The sequence below is a fragment of the Taurulus bubalis genome, assembly GCF_910589615.1.
Source record: "Taurulus bubalis genome assembly, chromosome: 10".
Classification (NCBI taxonomy): Eukaryota; Metazoa; Chordata; class Actinopteri; order Perciformes; family Cottidae; genus Taurulus; species Taurulus bubalis.
This window is the reverse complement of record NC_136598.1, coordinates 21,557,863-21,571,930: the sequence shown is the minus strand read 5'-3', so window position 1 is coordinate 21,571,930 and position 14,068 is coordinate 21,557,863. Positions and strand designations below refer to the sequence as shown.

Here is a 14,068-nt window from a genome sequence, read left to right as displayed (position 1 = left end):
TTCTAATGAGGAACTAATTAAATGAAGTCTCAAATGTCTTGTTCTCACCTTCCTGATGAGTTCATTCCTCTTCATTATACGCCCCTTTAATCCTCCCTCCTCGCATTCATTTTAAAAATGTAATATGCCCTGCGTCTTTTTTCAACTCATGATCCCAACATCCCTGGTGCACAATTAGCTTAAACTGTACTTAATGATCAGGACAGAAGAATGTGCTGCATGCTTTGCCTTTTTTTAGTCTGCAATTTGTTGTGCTGCTTCTTGTTCTATGGTGTTGACTTTTCATCAATAACCACCAAATGTTGATGTGCTCTCAGTAGAGAGGAAACAATAAACACCCCTACCATACCCTAAATGGGGTCGAGAAGACAAATGACACACACACGCACACGCGCACACACACACACACACACACACACACACACACACACACACACACACACACACACACACACACACACAACCAGAGTGGAACAAGGCACCGTATTTGTAGGCTGTAATTACATTTAGAAACACTACAGGGCACCAGCACATTCTTTATGTAAACTATATCATGAGACTTGTGATGCCTCCCCTCTCTGACTCAAAGAGAGAGAGAGAGAGAGAGAGAGAGAGAGAGAGAGAGAGAAAGAGACGGTGCACAATTATATTTTTTGTTCTGAAACAACAATACTTTCCCTTATCCACAGTGTTTGAGGCCTCCCAGCATCATCCTCTCTTCAAAAGCTCCCAGGCAAGCTCAGCTTCACGGTACAGCAATATTATTGATGCAGTTGACATTTTTACTGTTATTCTGCATTTGGGAATTTCATGTTAAGTCTTGGTAAGTACATACATGTACTTTGTGTCATTCATGTTCATACAATGTACAATATATCACAGATGCTTCATTTGGCGTGGCTTACTGTTTGTAATGTTATATTACGGTGAAACCTTTGCATTCTATTATCTAACACGTATGACCTTCTACGGAAGATGGGCCTTTTCCATTATACTTCATCTTGGCATTTTTTCCCCACCAGACATCACCTTGACCTGAGAAGAATGAGCCGTGCGGAGGGTCTGAGGGCCAACTCCTCTCAGTTCACCCTGGAGGGAGAACCCTTCCGCATCCTCGGGGGCTCCATCCATTACTTCCGTGTCCCCAGAGCCTACTGGGAGGACCGGCTGCTGAAGATGAAGGCCTGTGGCCTCAACACTCTCACCACGTAAGCTCCCACTGCACCTTGACTCTGCCTCATGTCACAGGATTCTCACTATTATGTTTCTGAAGAAGGTCAATCACAGATCAAGTTAAATTAAATATGTTTCTTGTGAAATGGCTTACAAAACACTTCAGCTTAAAATGAAATAGAAACAAATCAAAAAGCCGGATTGCTACGAGCCACTGGGCCACACTATTGCTTCTGAACAAATAATTGTTTTCCTGCTTGCTTCTCCAGATATGTGCCATGGAATCTGCATGAGCCTGAGAGAGGAACATTCAACTTTCAGGATCAGTTGGACCTCAAGTAAGGCTTTTAAGTTCTGCTTCTTCCTCTCGGTAGATTTAAATATTCCCAAAAGAAAAGCAGGATAGTACTTTTTTGAAATGAAGCAGAAGGTGTCTGCATTTTTCAGGGCCTACATCAGTTTAGCAGCAGAGATGGGTCTGTGGGTGATCCTGCGTCCTGGACCGTACATCTGCGCTGAATGGGACTTGGGCGGGTTGCCTTGGTAACACCATTTGCCCATTGCTTTGAAATATTGCCATTAATTAAAATGATTGCCAAGAAGTTATTGCTGTGTTTCCTTCAGCTGGTTGTTACAAGACAAAGGCATGCAGCTGAGGACAACTTATCCTGGATTTGTAGATGCTGTCAACCTGTACTTTGACAAGCTTGTGCCAGTTATCAAACCTCTGATGGTCAGTCACACTCAAAGCTTTGTTATAACATTTCCTGGAAGACAAAACAACCATTTTTTCCTTGTTTGTTTTCTCAGTTTAAAGAGGGAGGCCCGATCATTGCAGTGCAGGTTGAGAACGAGTATGGTTCATATGCCAAGGATGAGAAATACATGCCATTTATACAGAATGTGAGTTTACTAATGCATTGCAACGTTTCCATTTCACTGACATTTCCATTATAATGGAATTAATTCAGAATATTTTCCTGCAGTGTCTCCGGTCCCGAGGGATCTCGGAGCTCCTGCTGACTTCAGACAACTGGGAGGGCCTGAGATATGCAGGGATGGAGGGAGGTGAAGAAGATAACTGTTCTGCCATTTATACCAAAAAGTGTATTATATTTTAGAATATTTTATATTATTATGATTGAATTCTTCTTCTTGTATGACAAAAAAATGGTATTTTCAAGATTACTGTTCATGATGTACTTTTTCTTTGCTTGACTTTGTCCTTCATCTGATCAAAATCTTGCGCATTTCAGTTCTAAAGACAATAAACCTTCAGAGACTGTCATTCGGAGCTATCCAGCACTTAGCGGACATGCAGGTAGGTGATTGTATTGGGTAGCTTTGGCAATGCTGCCTTCACTCACTATTGATTACTTTATTGATAATCTAGATCTTTCTTATTGGGTTTTCTACTTTACGTGACATACTGTTGTACTTTGTTCGAGCACTGAATAAAAGCTCAAAACAATAATTACAGACATGTGTTCTGTTATTTAGCCCCAGAAACCTTTAATGGTGACGGAGTATTGGTCGGGATGGTTTGACGTCTGGGGAGAACATCACCACGTTTTCCACGCTGAGGGTAAGGAAACACTTTTCAACATCATGTTTCAGTGAACCTTTTTCTTTTTCAGCATTACGTCCGTTGTATTGCACACTGACCAGCTTCACAAAGGACAATATCCAATATGTTTTCAGACATTCAGGTTGTCACTGTTGAGCTGTTGGGTTCAAGGTCACTGTAAACGTCGGAGAAGAGCACTTTCATTGCTGCATGTTGCTCTCTGGCTCACTTTGCGTGTGTTGTGACATCCTTTACTATTCTATGGTTTTACAGATATGCTAGCTGTTGTATCAGAGATCCTGAAGAGAGGTGTCTCCATTAATCTGTACATGTTTCATGGGGGAACCAGCTTTGACTTCATGAATGGAGCAATGGACATTGGCACCTACAAACCTCAGGTCACCAGTTATGGTATGTTAAAATGACCTTTGAGCTCAGAGACCAAAGTGACCTGTCTTTATGAGCATGATTCCCCTGAACGAATGCATTGCTTCTTACTGTTTTTATAAACCTTTGCAGATTACGACGCTCCGCTATCTGAGGCTGGAGATTGCACCCCAAAATATCAACTCTTGAGGAATTTACTCAGCCAGTACCACTGTAATGTCTTTTTAAGCATCCACAAGCATTGGTTCCATTACAGATTTGATGTGACACTATATAGACCCAACAATTCATTTGATGACTGTATTACCCAAAGATAATTGAGTCTTCCATTATCAGCATTAATGAAATGTTTTTGCCAACTCGTGTTCCAGCTGAGCCTCTTCCTGTAGAGCCCAGTCCTCAGGAGAGGAGAGCATACGGCCCTGTGGCCATCCAGCAGCACCTGTCACTGTGGGACAGCCTGCACTTCACCGCCAAGGTAAACTACAGGCCGTCAGCGCCTGTCTACTGTGACAGTTGATATATATAAGCAAACATGATGTATCCATCCTGTCAGGAATATAAAGGGGATGGGAGCAAACTGTAAGATATGGCGAGCTTCAGATGGACGGAGCGTCTCTGTTATACGTCTGAGTCTCTGCTTTGGTGTCTCCTCTCGTGTCGAGATGGAGCAAAATGCTGCTCATGCTCGAGACAGATGTCTCACACCTGGCAGTCTGGGTTTGCCCATGCATGAAGGTGTCAACACACCCGCTTTGTTTTTCCAGAAGTATCTCTCATGCGCTGTTCGGAGGACTCTTTTATTCCAAGTGCGTTGCAGTGTCATGCGTGCATACATATCTTGTGTGATTTCATTCAGCGACAATGACTTCCTAATCCCAGCAGCGGGGAAATCTTTCCCCGCCTGTAAAACTCTGCAGATACACATTTCAATTCATTGTCCCCAGAGATCTGATCTTTACTGTGTTCGTCTTGTATCTAATACGTCCGGATGTTTGACTATTCATCCAGCCGCACAGGTCAGAGAGGCCGGTGAACATGGAGAATCTCCCTGTCAACAACAACAGCGGTCAGTCGTATGGTTACACACTGTATGAAACCACCATCGCCAGAGGAGGAACCCTCAACTCCGGGAACAACATCAGAGATAGAGCATTGGTGAGAGTTAGGAGACTGAGCCACACACACACACACACAATAAATGCATAATATAGTTAAAAATTATATTTTTTTGAGGTTATACAAAAGAATCCTTTCATTGTGACTTTTCATGTTCTCTAGGTGTTTGTGGACAGACAATTTGTCGGCTGTTTGGACTACAAGACTCATGAGCTGGCACTGCCTGGTGGAGCGGTACTGACTGTTCTTGTGTCTGTTCTTCACTGCACATGCTATCTTAGCGGTTGATGTTAGCACCTGAAACTCATTTTACTCAGGCTTAGGGTTCGGGCTAATCAAGGGGCTATTATCTTTTAATCATTCCAGAAATAATTTTCTCTGACAAACCTTTAACTTTGTCTGTGGAGTGAAGACATATATCGTAGGATAGTCCAATATGCACTTGCCGGATTGCCAGATATATTATGCCCAGAATAAAAAGATTGCTTTAAAAAAATATATATAGCAAAATAGCCAGATGGATATATTTAAATAACTGAGGGCTTGATGAGTTATCCAGCGGATTCCAAGTTTGGAATATCTTAACGTCGCTCAAACTAGATTTAGAGGAATTTACAACAAAATGTGATTTTGTGAGAAGCTGTATTCATTACATGTGGATAATTATCTATTATTCACTATAGTTTACTTTGGCATTTTCACTGAAGCAGAGACATTTCAGAACATCTCATTGTGATCACTCGTTACTAAACTTTCCAAATGACGCTCATGTCTTGTGCATTGAAGGGAGAGAAGACCTTGAGCTTGCTTGTGGAGAACTGTGGAAGAGTGAACTACGGAAAAGCTCTTGATGAACAGCGCAAAGGTATTCTGTCTTCAATATTAGTGTCTGCCACACATTGGTGTATTTCTTTTATGAATACTCATTGTGCATTGCTCATGCATATTTCAGACCTGAACTGAATGACATGAATCAAATAATTCTCAACATTAAGTTTTAACATTGTTCAAGGCAAAGAAAGTATTAGAACAGTTCAGATAATGTTGAAAAATCTGTTCACTGCCACTGTGTACAAGTACTGACTTTTTCTATGTTTTGTGGCCCACCACAAAACCTCCTATTGTGTTACAGGTATTGTGGGAGACATTCTGTTGAATCACACCCCTCTGACAGGATTCACCATCTTCTGTTTAGATATGAAGCCGGGCTTTATGAAAAGGTGGGTTCACTGAATTTTTATTCCTGGAAAATGACGACAAGACCTCTTCATGGACACTAAAAGCAAAATAGTTAAAATATAGACACTGTATGCTGGGGAAAAGGAAGTGGTGAAAAAGTGGTGAAGAATCACAATGGCAGATCGAGTTAGTACATCAAACCCCAACACTTCATCACATCACCCATCATAGAATATATTCTTAAATAAATAACTGATCTGCAAACTCAGTTATGTTTTTGCCAAATCCTTCTTGGCTCATAATTTCCATGATTACAGTGAGTGTTTCATGTAAATGTTTCATCTTGTTTCAGATTAACGAGTTCAGGTCAGTGGAAGTCTGACTTCAAGTCGCCATCCATTCCAGGATTTTTCCAGGCCAGACTGTATGTAGATGGTCCTCCCAGAGACACCTTCATCAGACTCCACGTGTGTAATATTTTACGTTGATGTATTATAGCTAGGGAGTTTATTGTATTGATTTACTATTTCTTATATTTAAGAATTATCTGTAATTTGTAATAATGTAACTTGCAGTGCATGTTTAATACACTCATATACAGCATGTATGTATCTTAGTATTTGTGTTATATCTGTCAAACCTTTTGAAGCATTCTGAACATGTTAAACACATTCTGATGCCTTTAATTTGACTGCTCCACACCAAGGTTTTACGGTTGATAATAGGTATTTTATTACTGTTTTTACCCTTTTACTGATCATACCAGGGCTTCCATTCACAGGGTTGGGGTAAAGGAGTTGTGTTTGTCAATGGGCAGAACCTCGGACGCCATTGGTGCATTGGTCCCCAGCTTTTCCTTTATCTCCCAGGACCCTGGCTCAGAAGTGGAGAGAATCAGGTATACAATATGAATGATATACATACAATATGTGAAGTTATAGATAATTGGTGGCAGATTGTGTATTTTCAATATGTAGAATAAGCTTTGATGTTCTCCTTTAGATAATCGTTTTCGAGGAACAAAAAGTGGATGACAAAATACTGTTTGCCGAAAATCCCGATCATGGACGGACAATTGATGTTTACAAACTCCCCTTTTGCACACTGTTGTGAAGATAATATACAGCAACAACACAAACAGTTGTATACACACATTGGGGGACAGTTTATTGATACTAGCTATTAATTCACTAAACATATTTTCAATTGCTATTGTGTGGTTATTTTTTTCTTCAAATGTTTAGTGAAATGTTATGTTGCCATTGATTCGGTTGCCTTAAATTCAACATTGCACAACAACATTGTTTGAGTTGTCTTGTTTTCTCATTTCAGTTTTAGTATTCAGCATGCTCTGATTATAAATAATGGTTTTGATTCTCTCTTTTCAATGTATGTGTGTGCAACCTGCAGTCTCATGATGTTATGCTAGATTAATGTTTAGATTGTTAAATAAAGCCCCTTTGAAATTTCATAAATTAGTTTGGTTGCGACATTGTGGGCCTATATCTTTTATATAATAGTAAAATAATGTATATCTACTCTTTTTTGTCGAATTGAAAGAAGGCCCTTGTTTATTACGTATTAATAAGGCCGACCAGGGCCGGCATTGGCAAAGATCAGTAAAGGTAGTCTTAATTTTGTCCCTTACCCTGCGCCATACAAAAGACACCTATCCCTATCCACGCAGAGTCATATCAAGTTCCCAATTTTTCCAGAAACAAAGTCCAGTAACCGGAAACGTTGTTATCCTTCCTTCACAATAAAGAGTACATATTTGTCGTAATGGCCAGCGTGGACACGTGTAAACTCACACATAATAAATATATATCATTGCCTGTATGAATATATATAAATATGGGTATGCATGTAGTTGTTACGGAAGGGTTATACATTCACTTGAGGATAAATATTTGCCTTATGTTCCTGAATTGATATTACATTAGTTATTTCAGAAAATAAACTACTTTTTCCGATGAAAAATATTCTCAGAATAACTTCGATTTAGAACAACAGGCTGAACAAATTGTTTCAAGTGAAGGCATTACGCTTCTGTAATAAGGGCACGTTGTTTCAATTAGTTTATTTTGAAAATATTAACCGGAAATTCTAAATGTAGTTCTAGCTAGCTTGACATGTACATATAACCGTTGGGCTTCCTGCGTCGGCTCAGCAATTGCAGGAAGAGCACTCGGTCATTTCAACTTGCAGAAGAGCTAAATTCATTCTCTTAACAGTATTTTATCAGTAACGCAATATTAGCTCATTTCACAGTGAATGTACTGATAACATTAAAGACTTTCAAAATGCGGGTACAGCGGTTGTAAGAGCGGCTCCACTGTGCCTTAGCCTAGCCGAGCTGAGCTGCTGAACTGGACCCGTCTAGACTACATTAGATATTAATAAGTGAAGCTAAGTTGAGTTTTTATAAGTAAAGGTTTGCTTCCGCATCCAGACATGGAGTCCCTTGGAGACGTTGGCACCGTTCTCGGATGCTCTGCGGGCATTGCAATGGGGGTGCTTGTGTTTGCAGCCTACAAACTTGGCTTACTGTACCAGTTGTTTCACAAGGTAGGTTGTCACAGTTCAACATGGCAACAATGAACTCCATGCTTTTCCCATTCCTTTTCTTAACATGTATTATTGTTTTTATTCTTAAATCTTAAAACATCATTGCACAGACCAGTCATAGCAAATACACCTGCATGACCTGGCTTTTGAAAATCACTTGTATTTCTTGTATGTAGGCTGTCACACATGAAAGGTAAGACTGCCTCTGTTCGCGTAAACTTTGACCAGCCTTGTGGTTTTCTAGCACAAAGGCCACCACAACACCCTGATTGTTAGTGGGATTGCACAAAGATCAGAGGTCTTCACCTCGGTAAGCCAGAACAATGTGTGGCTGTTGTGAAAGACTTGGAGAGATCAGATAAACGATAGGTGACCTTCAGAGGGGTTATCAGTTGTCTTCCTTTATTATCTGATAGAGCTTTTCTTCTTCTTTAACTTTCTTTTTTTCTAGGTTTTTATTTGATCATTTTCCTCCCTGACTGAACTTTTATTTTATTCCTCTGACTCACTTCAGACCGAGACGCAGAGCCCGCGGCACGGTGGTGAGAGTGTGGCAGCGGTGCTCCGCGCCCACGGGGTCAAGTACGTTTTCACACTTGTCGGCGGACACATCTCGCCCATCCTGGTGGCATGCGAGAAGGTGGGCATCCGCATTGTGGACACTAGACATGAGGCCACTGCTGTCTTCGCTGCTGATGCTGTGGCGAGACTCTCAGGTGCAGCTTTATGTTACGAGACTAGATAAATGTATGATGCTGAGTCTTGTTTTGAGTCTTAGCTTTTATAGTTAGCTCTACCAGTCAGTAACGAGGTGTGTGTTTTTTTTGCGGCAGGTTGACAGCGATCTTGATTGTTTCCCCTCCAGGCACTGTTGGTGTAGCAGCAGTGACTGCTGGCCCGGGCCTCACGAACACAGTGACCGCAGTGAAGAATGCTCAGATGGCGGAATCTCCATTGCTGCTCATGGGAGGAGCTGCTGGCACACTACTTCAGGTATGATGGCGCTTTTAAACATGTCAGACTTCACCTTGGCCCGTTCTCAACCTCAGTGTGTTAACGTCTTCGTCGACTGCGTTTGTGGGATAGGGCAGAGGAGCGCTGCAAGATATCGATCAAATGTCTCTCTTCAAGCCGCTGTGCAAGTTCTGCGCCTCCATCAGGACTATCAGGGAGATCGTGCCTACCGTCAGGAAAGCCTTGGCCATCGCACAGTCGGGAACTCCTGGTCCTGTTTTCATCGAGTTCCCCATCGACACGCTCTATCCCTACCATCTTGTGTCCAAAGAGTTTGGAGTTAAGAACCCTCCCAAGGGCCTGATGGGAAAAGTTGTCTTGTGGTATGTTAGTATGTCTTCTATACACGGCACATGACTAGTTGGTGGATGTAAAATGCACAAACAAATTTAATAGAGAATAGAAGACCCGTTGACTAAAAGTACACCTGCATAAAAAATAAAGTTTGAAGAGTGCTGTATGCACAACTTAAATCAGCAACTTCATACATAAATTGAGATAATAATTGTTACCTTGTTCACATAAATGAGTAGCCTGTGGGGCGTAGAGGAGCAGGAACACACCTTATAATTGTATCATCTTTGGTCCGAGTCTGACCTGAAACTTTTGTGTTTTTCTCAATTCTTGTCACTCTCACCTGTCAAATAATGGCAACAGTTCAATATTGCATATACAATTATTTCACATGATGATCTGATTTCTTGTAAGGTACCTCAATAACCACCTCATGAACCTCTTTGCTGGAGCCTGGGAGACCCGAGATGTGTCTCCGCTTCCTGTTGACATCCCACAAGCCACAGACGATCAGGTGAGACCGCTTTTAGTAGTGCAGGCTTGATGTAGTAGTTTTTAGTGAGATACACTAATAAGATGACTTAAACGCAGAGTTTCACATTTTCTGTGTTTTTATTTTTTCATTAAATACAATTTAGGTACAAAAGTGCATAGAGCTGGTGAGTCGAGCCAAGAAACCTGTTATTCTGCTGGGTAGCCAAGCAACTCTACCTCCAACGCCGGCCGATGACATTAGGTAAAGAACTAATGTGTCACGCCCTCTCCTTTTGTATCCTGTGTCTTATATTGGTTCTGTCACTGTTTATTTCGTTGCTCACCATTGACATTAGAAAATGCTCAAATTATGTTGCTTTCAAAGCATTGAAGCATGCTTGATTTTACTTGGCAATGCACATCTGGGCAAAAATGTTTTCCTGCTTCATAGGAAGACATTGGAGGACTTAGGTATTCCCTGCTTTCTTGGGGGAATGTCCCGTGGCATGCTGGGTAAAGACAGCCCCATCCACATCAGACAGAACAGGCGAGATGCCCTGAAGGAGGCCGACGTGGTGATCTTAGCAGGTCTGGCATACATTTTCGCACCTTAAATCCTATATATTAACAGCAATAAGATAGCTTTTTGACTGGTCAACACAGTGGTTCTCAAACTGTGGGGTGCGCCCCTCTAGTGGGGTGCGGTGGTATTACAGGTGGGGCGCGGGCGGATTTTATTTTATTTATTTGTTATTTATTATTTTCTTCCTCCAAAGTGGGGCGTGACAAAAAAAGGTTGTAAAGTTTGAAATTCATATACATTTATTAATTCTGAAATTATTTTGGTTCCTCAAGGTTTCACAGAATGACAGCCGTTCTTTGCTAAAGTGAACTTAAACCAACTCTGGAAGTTACTCACTGTTTTGTTGAAATACTGTTGGAGGTTGAACGGCACTAGAAGCCAGTAAAGCTTCAGGCTTTCCAGAATTCCTCGAGAAATGTACATGAAAGGAACATTGTGTGTTGCGTTTGCAGGTACTGTGTGTGACTTCCGGCTGAGTTATGGCAGAGTTCTTAACAGACGCAGTAAGATCATCGCGATCAACAGAGATAAGACGCAGCTGCTGAAAAACTCAGATATGTTCTGGAAACCAACAATAGCAATTCAGGGTATGTTCACGAGTTCATGTGTCATCAAAGCTCTCTGGTGATTAGAATATGTCATTAAAAAAGACAAATGCTTTGTTACTTCCTCCATTTTCTCCACTGAAATTAAGTTTCTGGCACTGTTTACTATATATATGTATTGTTCCAGAATACTGGCAAACACGTTTTGTTATTGATTCATACACAAGGGTTGGACCATGTGGAAAATACGGTACATCCGAGTCTATAATGTAAATATTGCTTTATTCTAGGCGATGCTGGTTCATTCTTAGTACGGCTTTCCAAAGGCCTGAAGGGCCATCGCTGTCCAGAGGAATGGCCTCAGATGCTCAAAGCAGGAGATATCACCAAAGAAAATGTAAACAGGTAAGCAGAGAGGATACATTGTAAAAAAATCTGTTAAACCTCTGATCATATGATTTTTTGATCATAGAGAACAGATTATATCTTAAATATCGAGAAAGCTAGCACAATTTGATCAGTTATTGCAATGTGAATGTAACTACGAAATTGTGTCTCCATCACACAACCTACAGTATTTTTTTATTTATTTCAGGGCCAAAGCTGATGAGAAGACCGATCAGCACTTAAATCCCTTGAAAGTCCTCCACTGTGTGGATGAGCTGATGGCAGAGGACAGCATCATTGTTGCTGATGGGGGAGATTTTGTTGGGAGTGCTGCTTACATAATGAGACCAAGAGGACCAATGCGATGGCTAGATCCAGGTTAGAACTCGTAGACCAAACAACAATGTGTTCGCTAAAGAACTGTTGGGATTGAAGCAATGGATATTTGGTTATTTAAATGTGAGAGGAGAGGGCTTGCAATTTGATTTGTTGACTTCAGTTGTTTGTCGATTTGTTGGCTCACAAAGAGGTTACAGAAGTCGAAAATCACAAGACTATCGCAGCAATGTATCCTGAGGTCATTGTTGTGCTTTCTTAGCCGTCACAGTGACAGTACTCTACTGTTTGTTGTCCCTTCAGGAGCCTTTGGGACGTTGGGTGTGGGAGGAGGATTTGCCCTGGGGGCAAAACTGTGTCGGCCTGAATCTGAGGTATAGTATCGATTCAAGCATTTCTGACTGAGTGTTTTGTCTGATCATCTATCGATCAATGTTCACCCTTTTTGAATGAAATTCTACATTTCTGTGCTCTTCAGGTGTGGATAGTGTATGGTGACGGCTCCTCAGGATACAGTGTGGCAGAGTTTGACACATTCACTAGACACAAGGTAAAGTCACTTTCATACATTATCTGTACGCACACATTTACAAATATGGAATTAATACTGCAAATACATGAAAGTCATGCTGGTATTAATGTACAAATATTTTTTTTATTTTTATTATTCCCCCCCCCCAGACACCAGTTATAGCTGTGGTGGGAAATGACGCGTGTTGGAGTCAGATATCCAGAGAGCAGGTTCCCATACTCGGCAGCAACGTGGCGTGCGGCCTTGCGTTTACAGGTGTGCATTTTTGACATAGGAGGTTGAGCAACTTCTCTGATAGCTTGTAGGAATATGGATTTTAAATTCCATTCATGTATAATTAACTGGGCTGCTACTAACTGGCACATCATATTTTCTTCTCCTTTTTGCAGATTATCATATAGTGGCGGATGGTTACGGGGGTAAGGGCTACCTCGTAGGGCGTGAGGACGAGGACAGGCTTAGCGACATCATCAGACAAGCTCAAAGGGAAACCCAGGAGGGCAAGGCTACACTTCTCAATGTCCTGATAGGGAAGACCAACTTCAGAGAGGGTTCCATCTCTGTATAAGGCAGCTGTGGTTTCTATCAACTTCCCCTCTTCCCTTTGGCCCTTCATAGACTTTACTAGGCATAAGGCTCTGTGTGGGGTTTCAGAGAGTAGGGAGGTAGTGGTGGATACAGCCCTGCCCTCACCAGACCTATGCTAATCCTTTGTGCCCTTAAAGCCATATTTCCTCTTCTGTAAGAGGAAATTACTTTACAGTTTGCTGATCTCCTTTAAGAGTTAATGAACCATCTGTTGCAATATCACTTACTTCCCTCTTCAGAATTGTCAAAAATTAAACCAGTAAGACATCTGCAAACACCGGAGTCACGACTCTAATATTTCAATGTCAAAAAGGTGACTGTTTATAAACCTGCAGGTTCAGTTATTTACTCTTACGTTCTACTTAAGGGAAATACTACAGCTCCAGATCTGCCAGCCTAGAAACAAAGTCTTTTGTTGTGCATCATTCAACTTTCAGGTTAATGTTGTGTTGTGTAAGATAATCGATGCATTTTAAGAAGGGAAAGAGGGAAACGTATAAGCATCGTGCTTTAAGGGATTGTACCTCTTCAGGAGCTTTTAACCTTTAAACAGCCTATTATAACCATCTTGCAAATAAACCAGTGAGTGAAAATCCTTTGTGCAAGAGCATTGGTTTAAGTTATCTAATACGACCAGTATGCCTTTTTCTCCTGTTATCAAATGAACATGGAGTCTTTTTATGAGGAGACATGAAACCGTACAGCTGTAATATTCTGTATCGCTTGATGATTATAGAAATGTTAAATGGAAAATATTTTTTGAATGTTGAAATTTGACAAATGGTATGCCTTTATTTGTTTGATTGTGTCTTTGAATACATTGATATGTGTCGATTGAAAATGTGTCTGCTGAATCAGATATGTATTTGAATTTTTAATACTAACTTGCATTGATGTGGGTTATCGTTTCAAGTACGCCTATAAACAATATGTATGCACTATAATTCTATCTTATTTACTCACCAGGTGAACATGTGTGAATCATCTCACTCTAATATATATTGCTGTTTTATTTGGTACTTCGAGAGGGGTTATGTCAAATTGTTAATCCTACAATGTTAATTTGGGTTCATTCTCAAATAAATTTAAAAAAAGGAAGTGGGTGATGAGTGTGCTTTAAATACTTTTGTTATGTATGAAGTAGGATTTCTGCTTTGTGGCATCTCTAATAAGACACATGCCCTGAATTCTTTGGAAACACTATTATTAGGCTACCTGTACCCATGGTACACTTTCTGGGTAAATATTTAATGTACTAATTAACTACTAGTGTAATTCGTGGGGTCCATAACAATTTATTCACCTGGATTTGTTCTGATCAG

General features: G+C 40.8%; 2 protein-coding genes across 2 annotated transcripts; both read left to right on the top strand.

Moving 5' to 3' along the window:
- Positions 1 to 1,044: 1,044 nt before the first annotated feature.
- Positions 1,045 to 6,552, top strand: LOC306742791 (beta-galactosidase-1-like protein 2; the record flags this gene model as incomplete). The annotated part of the gene is made up of 18 exons (XM_079225222.1): positions 1,045 to 1,208; positions 1,443 to 1,511; positions 1,621 to 1,716; positions 1,798 to 1,906; positions 1,984 to 2,076; positions 2,160 to 2,241; positions 2,430 to 2,494; positions 2,674 to 2,758; positions 3,014 to 3,151; positions 3,260 to 3,340; positions 3,499 to 3,605; positions 4,139 to 4,285; positions 4,409 to 4,480; positions 5,033 to 5,111; positions 5,379 to 5,466; positions 5,778 to 5,892; positions 6,207 to 6,323; positions 6,428 to 6,552. The coding sequence occupies 18 exons, from the start codon at positions 1,045 to 1,047 to the stop codon at positions 6,536 to 6,538; spliced, it is 1,818 nt and encodes a 605-aa protein (XP_079081348.1). The 3' UTR covers positions 6,539 to 6,552.
- Positions 6,553 to 7,879: 1,327 nt separating this feature from the next.
- Positions 7,880 to 13,832, top strand: ilvbl (ilvB (bacterial acetolactate synthase)-like; the record flags this gene model as incomplete). The annotated part of the gene is made up of 14 exons (XM_079224583.1): positions 7,880 to 7,993; positions 8,508 to 8,709; positions 8,859 to 8,986; positions 9,080 to 9,330; positions 9,716 to 9,815; positions 9,940 to 10,037; positions 10,227 to 10,363; positions 10,811 to 10,945; positions 11,194 to 11,308; positions 11,499 to 11,668; positions 11,930 to 12,000; positions 12,105 to 12,176; positions 12,308 to 12,413; positions 12,548 to 13,832. The coding sequence occupies 14 exons, from the start codon at positions 7,880 to 7,882 to the stop codon at positions 12,724 to 12,726; spliced, it is 1,878 nt and encodes a 625-aa protein (XP_079080709.1). The 3' UTR covers positions 12,727 to 13,832.
- Positions 13,833 to 14,068: the final 236 nt, after the last annotated feature.